At 46.9% G+C, this 13,477-nt stretch overlaps 1 protein-coding gene across 5 annotated transcripts in view; it reads right to left on the reverse strand.

The window, feature by feature from the left end:
- The window catches only part of TBC1D16 (TBC1 domain family member 16), a 107,762-nt gene that overhangs the window by 15,738 nt on the left and 78,547 nt on the right, over positions 1 to 13,477 (reverse strand). For all 5 annotated transcript variants that reach the window (XM_068263283.1, XM_068263284.1, XM_068263280.1 and 2 more), the window contains exon 8: positions 5,532 to 5,666. In XM_068263283.1, the coding sequence (XP_068119384.1) occupies positions 5,532 to 5,666 (135 nt within the window). The remainder of the gene's footprint in view (positions 1 to 5,531; positions 5,667 to 13,477) is intronic.

Consider the following 13,477-nt stretch of genomic DNA (forward strand, 5'->3'; position numbering starts at 1 on the left):
GTATCTTTTCTCTGTACTTTTCTGTTAGCCGTGCGCATCCGGCAGGTGGCACTAATTACATTAATAGTTCATGTAACAAAAGTGTTAATGTAACCAATTGTATTGTGTTTTTACTGGCCGTCTCGCTGCGGCCAAATGTATTGTAAAAAGTGAGTTAATTGAATTAAAATTAAGCCGGCGGCAATGTAACAGATGAAGCCACCGGCTTCGGCTCTCGCTCTCCTCCCCCTTGCCCTCTCTCTCTCCTATACAATACTGGCAGCCAGCGGGGACATGCGTGTCCCCCCAGAGTCGTTCGTCGCGGCAGGGAATCCTGGTTGTTTTCTTGCGACGAATGACTCTGGGGGGGACACGCGTGTGCCCCCCCCGGCTGCCAGTGTTCTATAGGAGAGAGGCAGAATACAATACAATCGGTTACATTACCACTTTTGTTACGTGAACTATTAATGTTATTAGCGCCACCTGCCGGATGCGCCCGGCTAACAGAAAAGTACACCTTAGATTTTCACCAAGCAGTCTCTGCTGTGAAGTCACAGCAAATATTATGTGAATAAATTGAAAAACATCACCGACATTTTGGGTGTGGTCACACCTGTGTTGTCAGAAAGCCAAAAGGCATTTTAATACACTTCCAATCATTAGCACGCATCCATTAAATACAGTGAAGACTTGGCAAAAAGAATAACAGGTTCTGGCAGGGATTCCAAACACAGCACATAAGAGCAACTAGTCACTGACTGCATGCAATGTACGCCTGTAATCCAAGCTGGCTACACAATGTAGGCTGCTGCTTAATCAAGCAACTGTGGAAACAGCTTGTACACAGTCCCTAGGAAGAAAAGACCAACTGCTCAATACTCAAGATGCAATCAGTGACATATCACAAGTGGCTGTTACCTTCATTACCACAAGAAGATTCCACTTATTAACTACAGCTGCAAAATAGGGCAGCTCTCCCCTCAAAGAATACCATCAATATTGAGAAGAAAAGAGGAGCACGGAAGTAATACTGATGAGTGTCATGAGTAGTCACTCATGGACTGTGATATCTTTCAGCAGAGAGATTTATCACACTAACCCCTAAACTGCTTCCACTGTAAAGTGGACCTGCACTCTGGCACAGGACAGAAGGAAAACAGAGAGAAATGCACCCTGTATGTGTTTAGAGAGTTCAGCCTGTCTAATTCCCCCTCATCTGTGACTAATCACAACTGTAATTTGATCTCTCCCTTGTGTCTGCTAACTGCCATGGCAGATAAGCTCATTTAAAAGCACAGGATGTTAACAATATGTCTGCTTCCATGAATGGAGGAAGTAGAAACGGTGTAGATTTATTGTACGATTTGTATAAGCTGAAACACATAATTTTTTTAAAGCTTATTATGCTGTTGCGTATTGTTTAGCGCAGAGAGAAAGTTCTGAGTTCAGATACAGCGGAACCAGGTTTAACCACTTAATGATAATCTATCGTATTAAAATGTCATGTTTTACCCTGTTAATGGCAACATGACGTTTTAATACGTTGCACGTTCCCGCCGCCGCTCCGCACTTGCCGCCGTTTCCGTTGGGATTCCGTGTTGAGTGATTGGGGAAGAGAACCAAGCGGTCCTCTACCCAATCGCAATGCTTGGAGTGAATGGACATGACCGCGAACAGCGGCTGCGTCCATTCATTAAACAGGAAGCCGACACAGTGTAATAAAATGTAAAAAAAACAAACAAAAAAAAAGTGATCACTTCCTATAACGAGAGAAAAACACTTGTAAAAAAAAATCAGCTTAAAAAAAAATACATAAATAGTTGCCTTAGGGACTCAACTTTTTAATCTATATTTTATGAGAGAAAATTACTTTTACTTTACTACATAGGGGCTTGTAATTATGGACTGGACAAAAAAAAAAAACAAAAACAGAAAAATAAACACCTATATTTCAAAATAATATATTGTCGCCATACATTGTGATGGGGACATAATTTAAACGGTTTAATAATCGGGACAACTGGGCAAATAAAATGTGTCGGCTTTATCCACAGGAGAACATTTAATTTTAAAACTATAATGGCTGAAAACTGAGAAATAATGAATTTTTTCCATTATTTTTGTATTTTTCTCATTAAAACACATTTAGAATAAAAAAATTCTTAGCAAAATATACTACCCACAGAAAGCCTAATTGGTGGCGAAAAAAACGAGGTATAGATCATTTTCTTGTGATAAGTAGTAATAAAGTTATTAGGGAATAAAAGGGAGGAGCACTGACTGGTGAAAATTGCTCTGGTCCGTCAGGGTAAAAACCCTTGGGGGAGAACTGGTTAAAGAGAAACCATTCCTAAGAATTGAACTTTATCCCAATCAGTAGATGATACCCCCTTTTACATGAGAAATCTTTTCCTTTTCACAAATGGATCATCGGGGGCGCTGTATGGCTGATATTGTGATGAAACCCCTCTCACAAGACACTCTGTGGACCATGGTCCTGGCAGTTTCCTGTCTGTGAACTTTGTTGCATCTTGGGAAATAGCTGTTTACTGCTGTTTCCAACTGCCAAAAAAAGCAAGCAGCAGCTATATCACATACCAGCAGTAAAAATGTCACCATGTGATAAATGACAGAATGTAAATCAGGGATTTAAAATATTTTACAATGGGCAAACACTGACTAAATCATTTATACATAATTATTGTAAAAATGAAGCACTTTTTAATTACATTATTTTCACTGGAGTTCCTCTTTAAGTGCATGTGGGGGAAGCCCAGTTCTGAAGCCATCACCTGACACAACATTTGAGGTGTGTCAAGGAACTTAAATTCTCTGCTTTGTAATAAACCACCAACGTGCTGAATAAAGCACCACAGAATAGATTTACTTCACTAACCACCAAGGACTTAGCTTTCAATTCATTGGCCCTGAACTCTTTGATGGCTTTTAAAAAACAAAACACTGTGTGGGGGAGGTGAACACTGATGATCTAGGTGTAGTATGCCAGCTTGGCTCTGAGATTGACTCACTGATTGTTTATTCATCTAATTATGTGTTTTGGTGCTTGAAAAAGGGCTGAACAAAATCCAAAATGGACTGTCGCCGTTGCACACTCTCTCGTAATTTGGATCAATAACGGATTACTCACATTATATGCTACACTACTGTGTGTTTGGCTACAATAAAATACGTTTGTTGAAAAATAAATAGAGGACTTCAATGTTTTGAAGTATTACCAATTTATTATATTGAATTATCATGCTTGTTTCAGCATCAGAAAATGCTTCTTATAATTATACATTGCTGCATGTTGACATGCAAATTCATCTTCTCAGTGATGCTTAGCCTAGGTTAGGATGTCATGCAGCCTACTGCCCCAGGGCATTTTGGGAGAATAACCGATGTTACTGCTCACTATATGGGGGAAACAGGTAGGAGGCAAAAACATCCCACAGTGACTGGCATTATTAATACATTTAAGAATATAAATCAGGGTGAGGTAAGATTGGGAGCAGTAGAGTGGTGCATCCTGTTAGCCATCAGTAAAAGCAAGGAGTTTTGAATCAGGATGATACCATTTATTGGCTAACTTAGAGATGAATAAACAGTAAGCTTTTGGCTAATAATAAGACTTGTCCGACAAAGGCTTATTATTAGCCAAAAGCTTACTGTTTATTCATCTCTAAGTTAGCCAATAAATGTTAGCATCCTAATTGAAAACTCCCAGGCAAGATTGGGAAAACACTAAATAGGAAAATTATACATTAATATATTTTAAAATATTAAGGAATTTTATTCATTCATTTATTTTATTCAATTACGTAATATTAACATAAGTTCCCTTTAAAAGTGAACCAAGCACCGTTTTTAGCACCCAGGGCATCTCAGTAGCACATTAAAAATGCATATTAAAAATGTGTTGGTTTTTTTACTAAAAAAAAAATTCTATTCTACTTCTTACATTTAAATGTTTATTATTGCCCTACATCTGTGGAACTGCTGTCCTCAGGCAAAAAGAGCAGGCAGATAAGGATTGCAGCAATTAGCAGTAGCAATAAGCAAAGAAAAGGATAATGTACTTCAAAAGGTGACAGTCACGCTTGATCACCTTCACACCTTTCCCTGGATAAATGAGGGCGGAGGGAAGGGGAGGGGGGTGGCAGCTCCTACAGCTATTAGAAACCAGGACAAACTACAGAAAAAGAAAGCTGCTTGGATCCCTTTAAGGCACCTTGACAGTGCTCAGCACAACACTTCTTCAGATGTTTATCTCAGAGTAGATCAAAGAGACCATGACACATTGGCCCATATGCAATTATGTTTTGCTCCTTAGTTTTCTCCAAGTTGATATTTTTACACCTTGTCAATAAAATGCATTTTATGCCACCAGGAAGCAAGAAAATACACTGAATAATTTTGACAGTAATTTTTCACCTACTTTTGGTATTTTCTAATTACAAAAGTACTGAAAAGTTATTTTAAACAGATGATTAATAATTATCTCCTAGGAGAAAACTCAGGAAAAAAAAGTGAATTGCATATGGACAATTGTATCATTGTAATAAGTGAACCACCTCATCGCCTGCACACCTACAACCTACACGCGATTGTGCAAGCTCACATGCAAGCTCAAGTGCTTCACAAATGGCGACCCGGACCACCTCTTGCTCACAATGGTACCAGGACACAGTTGTGCTCACACGCCTCTGTTGAGGTTCTGTAACAGAGCAGCTATATTGAGCAGTATAAGCAGCCTGTGACTCATTTTGTGTTTGCTGGTTCCACTACAGAACAGACACTTTAAAGGGATACTGTAGGGGGGTCGGGGGAAAATGAGCTGAATTTACCTGGGGCTTCTAATGGTCCCCCGCAGACATCCTGTGTTGGCGCAGCCACTCACCGATGCTCCGGCCCCGCCTCCAGTTCGCTTCTGGAATTTCTGACTTTAAAGTCAGAAAACCACTGCGCCTGCACGCCCGTGTCCTCGCTCTCGCTGATGTCACCAGGAGTGTACTGCGCAGACACAGACCATACTGGGCCTGCGCTGTGCACTCTTGATGACATCAGCGGAATCGAGGACACGGCAACGCAGGCACAGTGGTTTTCAGACTTTAAAGTCTGAAATTCCAGAAGTGAACCGGAGGCGGGGCCGGAGCATCGGTGAGTGGCTGCGCCAACACAGGATGTCTGCGGGGGACCATTAGAAGCCCCGGGTAAGTTCAACTCATTTTCCCCTGACCCCCCTACAGTATCCCTTTAACTGGTTTGCTGTTAAAAGTTAATCCAGACATTTCTGAACATCATTGCATTCCAGCAGTTCTGGAGGTGTGCTTGGCTTTCAGTAACAACAAAGGGCTGATTTGCATACTCAGCAGGGATGCATTGTGGGATAACCTCAGAGCTCACTCCAGCCTGACAAATCGCTAACACCTTCTGTTTTAAGAAGGCAAACTTCTGTTATGCATGCTATTTTAAAAGTGAGACAAAGGTTATTTACAACAACAAAAAAATTAAGGTTTACACTTTCCTGTATTAAGCTTAAAAAATACAACCTCATAGCTTCCACATTTGGATTGTCCTCTCCTCTGAAAAACTGGTTGCTTCGGTCTGTCCTGATAACATCTTTATCCACTGTAAACTGAACATTCCTCCAGAAATCTTTCTGAGCATCGGGGCTCATGGAGACTCTGAGCAGGAGAAAAAAGAACAGAGACAAAAACCATGAGGAAGATGGAAGTTACTACCAAGCAAATACTGTACTACAATGTTTATAAGATTATAGAGGAATATGTGGTTATTGTTGATTCTATCAATAATGCTGTTAAAGCCAGTTGCGTGTGGTCTGGTATTAGTCGTGGAGAGAATTCGAAGACTTAACAATAAAAGTTGTTTATGTGATATCTTTAAAGAAAACCTGAACAGAAAATAAAAGTGAAAATCAACATACACAGGTCATACGTACCTCCCATGTAGTCTACTCCTCAATCTCTTTCTCCTCTCCTGCGTCCTGTTTGTCCACTGTGATCGAGGGAATTTTCTGTCCTCCATTTTGAAAATGGCCATTACACCATAACAGCTTCCTGGTCATCACACAGTTAAACTGTAACATCGCCCACTTGAGCCATAGGGAAGCATGGACACATCAGTTCTCCTCTCAGCTGTAACTGACAGTAACTGATATATTTCAGTGCTGACAAAATGTTGTCAGAACTGGAAGGGGTCATTGTCAGAAGAAAATGGTGAGCTTCTGAGAGGAACTGATGGCAAGATAACTATGTAATGTTCTTTTGAAATTACCTCATGTGTTTATTTTAAATAATTTTACTCAGTACAGGTTCTCTTTAAGGCTACTTTCCCACCAAGACGTTGTGTTTTAGGGGACGTTATGGTCGCATAACGTGCCCCTAACGCAACGCATGGTGGTGTTGAAGTTGGACTTCAGATTGAGCTGGGTTATGCAGCTCTCAAAGCAGCCGCTCCAGGTTAGTGATAGGAAGTCCGGATCTTTTTAAGGATTCGGATCATTTGAATCGGATCATTGAAAAGATCCGGATCTTTGAACCGAATCATTTGAATCATTTTACTAGGGAAGCAGACTGGGTGAAATGACTAGCAGGACAGGACTTTCCCTGCAGTAGTGTGAGTGTGTTGCTCCTGACTTCCAGGAGGGGTCTCTTCAAGCTGCTTTTCAAGCCGACTTTGGAGCTTTCTTTCTGGGCACTGTTTGACCTGAAGTCCCTGCTCCGGGCCTTGCCGGGCAGGGGCTTGTCTTGTGCTAACTGGCCGCTCCAGCCATGGAGCGGCCAGCTCATACCCCCCCTGCTACCTCTACTTACCTGGGGGATGAAGGGGACTCCTCTGGAGGGGACATCGCTGGGAACGCGATAGCCTGGGTGAAAGCTGCAAAAACCTGTGAGGAGACACTAGCACAGCTAAAGTACAGCTTTTCAAGATCCAAGTTCAGGTATGGGATGAAGTGGAAGCCAGAGTATCTGTGGCAGGATAAAGAGCTGCTGGACCTGAAAAGAAAAATCAAAGTTCAAAAAGCAAAGTTAGCTGACTTGATAAAAATCGGTGGGCCTTTCGCCGAGCAACTAGGCCACAAGAAACGCTTTGAAAAGATGCTCAAACCTGAGACTGACATGGATGATAGCGACACAGAGGAAGATTGTGTCGTTGTGGAAGACGAGTGCAGCCCCCCAGAGAGGCCTCCATGGATGAAGGAAGAACTGTCCCAGTCACAGATCCCACCTGGGCAAGGTGAGCCGGTTGAGTACCCCATGGAGAAGGAAAGTGAGGGTGATGTGACACAGAGTGAAGAGGACACGCTGGTGAGTGAGGGGAAGCAAGTACCTGGCTCTGCGGCGGGTGTTTGGGTGAGTGCTGGTGGTGCTGGTGCTGCTACCCCTACTGCTGAGGGTCTTGATGGCGTGGGTGCTACTGGGGCCCGCAGTGAGGCGGTGGGTGGCGGTGCAAGTGCTGCTGTTGCTGTGGCTGGCATGCCCCCCTCTGAAATACCTGGAGGTGGTGGTGTGGCTGGAGCTGCAGCGGCCTCCCCGGATGCCCGCATGGATCCCTCTCCTGGTGGAGCCTTGGTTCCCAGATCAGGGTCACTTGTAGTGGCTGATGTGGGTTCTTGGGTAAAGCTGGGAGTGGGGACGTGTGCCCAGAGTTGCAGGGAACGCTCCCCGCATCGTATGCAGGCTTTTCAAGATGGTGCCGGCTTGCAGAGCGGCAGCCCGACAACGCCAAACCAGCTTCCGGTCCGTCGGGCGGAAGTGACATCCGCGGCTGCTTTTCCGCCTGAAGTCGGAATTTCCATAGACGTCGATGAGGCCGAACGCGGACTTTTTCCTAAGGCTGATGCGGCTGTAAGTCCGCATGGAGGCGGAAACCCCATTGGCGCTAATGTAGCGGTAAGCAGACTTTCTTCTGGAGGTGTTGCGGCTGAAAGTCCGCATGGCGGCGGAAACTCCACTACCACCAATACAGCTGTAGGCGGAATTCAGCCTGCCAATGCAGAAAGTCAAGGCAAGGGAAGCCTTTTATTGCTAGATGTGGAGATGGATGCAGGGGACGCAGAGAAACAGCCTCCAAGCGGAGTTCCGCAACCAGAGGCGGTTTTCAAGGAAAAAGAAAAGGAGGTGCATGCAAATGCACAGGAGGAGTTACCGATTGTCCCTGAAAACAAGGAGACAAGCGAGGAGGATACCAAAGGATCTTCTGAGACCCCAAAAGAGGGGAAACTTACAAAGAAGGTACAGGTGACCGAGCAAGCAAGTCTGGAAATGTCCGAGGAGGATTTTCTTAAGGGGAACTCCGCGGACAACGAAAGGATAGACTCCCTTGGGTGCTGGACTCCCCCTGTTGATGGGATGGAACAATTGGCCCAGGAGCTCTTTCCTGATGGCGACAATGGAGGAGGCCAAGACTCCCTGGCGATGGAATCCGGAATCGTCCTGGAGGGTGAGAAAGATGTCACTATACCTTTTGAAAAGAAAAGAACTAAAAAAGGGAGAAATAAAATTGGCAAAGGTGTGAGGTTACCGCTTGGTGACACAGGTGATAATTTTGAGCAGGTTGTGGTCGAAGAGACTGATCAGGATAGTGTCCAGAAAGGGTCCTTTTTACAAGCGGAGGAGGGTGGTGAAATACTCTTAGTCCAGAAGGGGGGCTTAATCAGGTCACCAAATAATTCAATGCTGGATGTATTGTTTGAGAGAAATTTAATTTCATGTTCAGAGTCTGATAATGACCTGAGTGAGGGGGAGAGGGAGAAAAGGAGAAAGAAAAGGGAGAAAAAGAGAAAACGAAAGGGAAAGCATTTAGAACCGCCTCCTGTGGTTAAGGATGATCTAATCACAGAATTTCAGACCGCGGATTTAATTGTACGCTTGGAGAAGAAGCGGTTGGTTGTTACTGATGCTCATGTTAATGAGACGGTAGTTCAGGAGGTGGAACCAGGGGGGGATTACTCAGGCTTGCATCTGGTGGGCATGGGTGACCCCGATTGTGGTCGCCAGTTGGAGTTTAGGGCAGGTGGGAGGAGAATGGTGGTGGAAGATGAGAAATTTAAATGTTTTGATTTTCAAGGTAGACAGACCTTTATGGCGACCATTTTTGGGTTAAGCCCTGATGCCCCCAGGTACAAGCCCCCTTCTCCCCCTGTTTCCACCTCTAATGTGGCTGAGGAGGTGTCTGGTGGGGTGGTTGAGGTGGGTGTGGAGACAATTGAGGGTGGAGAGGCAGAGCCTCCAGAATTGGAGTATGTAACAAGGGGGGGTTTCCCAGAGTTGGGCCCGGCTGCGAGACCGGGGGCCCTTAACTCCATGGCAGCCTCAGCCAGGGGCACATCTTCTGTAAAACCAGTCTCATATTCCAGGGCGGTTAGAAGTACTGCTTTAGGGAGGAGGGTCCTGGCTCCCCTGGAGACAGAGTCGGAGGCCTACACCCCAGGCCGACGGAACGTTGTTCGCCTTAAGTGGGAACACCCTTCTGCAATTCCCACAAAAAGGGAGTTTGTCGGTTATTTGTTCGACCTGGGGTTTAGGCCCGCCGATTTATTCGCGATCCTGGCTCCAGGGGATCCACCGCCCTACTATGATGTGTCCTTCCTTTCGCAGCAGGGAATGGAGGCCTTCTTAGAAAAGAGATTGGGGGAGTCCCTGAACGGGCAATGGCACGGGTTCTCTGTGGTGCCCCTTTCAAGACAGTCCTTAGAGAGGAAGGCACACATAGTAGTCCAAAACGAGAGTATCCCGGTGCGTGACTTGATGACTTGGGTTCAGCACTACGCAGACCTCATGTCCCCGCCCCACAGGGTCCTGGATGACCTGGGAATCTGGTGGGGGGAATATGAGGTGGCGATCAAACTCCGCATCAAGGAGGGGGTCGTCACCCATATTCCCCGTTCTGCCCTTATAGGGCGGGACAAAGTGGTCACCTTCTATCCCGGTCAGCCCAGGACCTGTAACAAATGTGGTAAGCGGGGCCATCTGGCAAGCGGGTGCCCAGATCCGAGGTGCAGTCGGTGCCAGGAGTTCGGGCACTCTGCATCCGCGTGCAAACGCATAAAATGCAATTTCTGTTTTGAGTACGGACATCCGTACACAGCGTGCCCGGTCTCCTGGAACACGATGCCCTCGGATCTCAAGAAGGCCATGTTGGCCCGTATGGAGGAGGGACAGGACGCCCCAGTGCCAGATCCTAATATGTCACTACTTGAGTTATTGGATTGTGCTGTTGACCATTCTTCTGTTGCCCCTTCCTCGGTTCCTCCTCCAGCCAGCATGGCCCTTGTAGGGCAATCTGGACCCAGGTCATCGACTTATGTCCGGGATGCTGCTCGTGGCGGGGACTCTCCTCCCAAGGAGCAGCGAACCAGGTCTACTAGATCTGGTGGGGATAGGAGAGGTGGTGGGACTAAGGGCCCTACCCCTGCTCCAGGCGATCCCCCAACAAATCCTCCTATTCCGCAGCCTCGGAGGAGAAATCCTCCCAAGGGGGTTTCTTCCTCTTCCCTCCCTTCACCTGCTGACCCTCTCCCTTCCCCTCCCGATCTCCCTCCCCCCTCCACTCCTCCTCCCCCTGACCTTCCTCCTCCCTCTCCTCCTTCCCTTGCCTTTCCTTTACCTTCCCCTGTTCCTACCCTTTCTTCTCCCGTTGAAGGTGGGGCTGCCTCCCTGCCTGTCAACGTGATTTCGATTTCAGGAGCCTTTGTGTTTTCGCCTCCCGAGCCGACGGGTGCTTCCTCCGCCCCTTGCAGGAGGGAGCACCTGTCGGCAGAGGAGAAAGAATATCTCGAGCAGAGGTTCAAAATCAAGAAAAAAAGGAATACTGGGTCAAAGTCTGCACCTCGGTCCTTCTCTGAAGAGAAGAGACAGACGCTAAGGCAGACAGTTGAGCAGAGGAGACAAGAGAGTAGAGACCTGAAACTCTCAAACAGGTTTGGTGTTTTGGCTGCCTCCCCCCTTTCATCGGAAGAGGAGGAGATGGTGGTCGAGACCCCTGAAGTTGTCTGAGGGGACATGGTCCTACGTGTTTATGTCTTTTTCTTTTTGTTGACGTTGTATTTTTGTTTTAGTTTTTGTCTACTGTCAAAAAGAGTATAAAGGGAAACCTAAATTATTCTGATGGCTGTTCCCCCACCACTCATGCTGGCGACGATCAACGTTGCCAGCATCAAAATGACCAGGGCTCGAAAATTGGCTTTTTCGATTTTGGCTGCCCATGAGGCTGATGTGTTTTTCCTGCAGGAGACCAGGCTTACCTCTTTGGCTGACCTTTGGCTAGCCGAGAGGGACTGGGTGTCTGGTCCGAGTTTTTGGTCTCTTGCGGGAGAGCCTGGTAGTGGTGTGGCGGTCCTTTTTAGGGCCGACATGGTAACGTGCCGGCGAGTAATTGAGGTAGAGATGGGTAGGTGTCTGGTCTTGGACGTCTGCATGAGGGGGCAGGATCTCAGGCTAATCAACATCTATGCCGACCCCAAGTCTAAGGGGGAGAGAAAGCGCCTTCTTATGCAGATCAGGCCATACCTTTTTTCAGCCTATCCTGTGATCCTGGGTGGTGATTTCAACACCGTCACTAGGGCCAAGGACAGGGCAAGGGCCCAGGTCCAGATAGGCGTAGATGGTAAGTATTTAGCAAGATTAGTTGATGAGGCGGATCTGGTGGATGTGCACATTCGTCACTCCCCAGATCTCACGGGGTTCACCTTTTATAGAGGTAGTGCTAGGTCTAGGATAGATAGATTTTTTGTTTCAGAGGGCCTCATCACTTCAACTCCTAAGTTGTTGGCGGTGGAGTTCTCGGATCACCTTATTCTGTCGGTGGGCTTGAATGCTTCGAATGCTCCTCCCAGAGGTCGGGGTATTTGGAGGATGAATTCGTCCCTGCTACTGGAAGATGAGGTGAGACAATCCTTTGAGGAGTTTTTTCAAGCACAGGTTTCCATCCTGGACTGCTTTGACAATAGGTCTGAGTGGTGGGAGGAAGTAAAAAAACGTGCTGTGAGATTTTTCAAGGGTCTAGCGTCCCGAAGGAGTATTGGTAGAAATCTAGCTTACCAGCGTCTAAGGGAGAGGTTGACTGTTCTCGTCTCTGAGGGCGGAGATCCGGGGGAGATCTCTGAGGTCAAACTTCAACTTAGGCAGCAGCAGTACGACCGGCTGGCTTCTTTAGCTCTGGAGAGGGATCATGGTAAATACCGCTCGCCTGACCCTTACCAGAGTTTTAAACAAAGTGCAGCGCTTAAGACGGTCATCGGTCTCAGGGATGGCTCGGGATCTCTGGCAAAGTCCAGGGCAGAGATTCTAGCCATCGCTAGAGGGTTTTACGCTGATCTGCTTGGGGAGAAGCCACTTGACCAGGCGAGGATGGAAGACTTCTTGGCTTCCACGCCGGGTCTGGAAGATGTTGATATTTCTGCCATAGACTTGACTACGGAGATTACTGCAGATGAAGTAGCGAGAGCCATTGGTGGCCTTGCACCTAAAAAGACCCCGGGTCCGGATGGACTGACGGCTGAGTTTTACAAGGCCTTTGTGTCAATCCTGGCCCCTCAATTAGCTGGTGCGTTCAACGATTGCCTTGCTGGGGGCCAGTTACCACCCTCCATGAGGCAATCTGCAGTAATCCTGTTGTCAAAAGGTCGTGATCCTGAGATGATTGAGAATTGGCGTCCCATCAGCCTTCTCAATGTCGACAGGAAGATCCTGGCGAAAATTTTGTTCTGGCGGTTGTCCCAGGTGACAGATGTGCTTTCTCGCCATCAGCACTGCTCTGTTGTAGGAAGAAGCACACTCTCAGCACTGTTAGCTGTCCGGGAAGTCCTGGAACGGTGCAGGGCTGATGGTTGGGGAAAATACCTGCTGACGTTGGATCAGTCCAAAGCCTTTGATCGGGTCAATCATGAGTACCTATGGCGGTTGCTTACTGTGTATGGTTTGCAGGGGGGGTTTGTAGATTGGCTGCGAACTTTATACAAGGAGGTTGAAAGTTTTATGCTGATCAATGGATGGATCGGCCAGCCTTTTGAGGTGAGCTCGGGGGTTCGCCAGGGTTGTCCGCTGAGTTCTCTACTATACGTGTTTGCCATCGACCCCTTCGTGAGGAGGCTAGAGGGCAGCACGCTTGGTGGGGTTCCAGTGGGCATCTCTGGTAGCTCATCTCTGAAGGTGGTGGCTTATGCCGACGACGTTACTGTGGTGGTCTCGGATGCAGAGGAGGCGTTGGTGGTTGCTGAGGAGATCACCAGGTACTCATTGGCATCTGGTTCGAAGATCAATCCGGATAAGTGTGAAACTTTCTGGATGGGTAAAGTTGGAGAGTCCTTTAGACTTCCTGGGTCTTTTCCCTTGCCTCAGGAAGAAATTAAGATTCTTGGCATCAAATTCGGCCCAGGCGATTATGGCCTGCGAAATTGGGAAAGCAAGCTGTCTGATGTCGACAGGAAAGTAACTCGCTGGAAAGGTTGGAGTTTGACCTTTAGGGAAAGGAT

This window comes from Hyperolius riggenbachi, chromosome 12, assembly GCF_040937935.1.
Source record: "Hyperolius riggenbachi isolate aHypRig1 chromosome 12, aHypRig1.pri, whole genome shotgun sequence".
Classification (NCBI taxonomy): Eukaryota; Metazoa; Chordata; class Amphibia; order Anura; family Hyperoliidae; genus Hyperolius; species Hyperolius riggenbachi.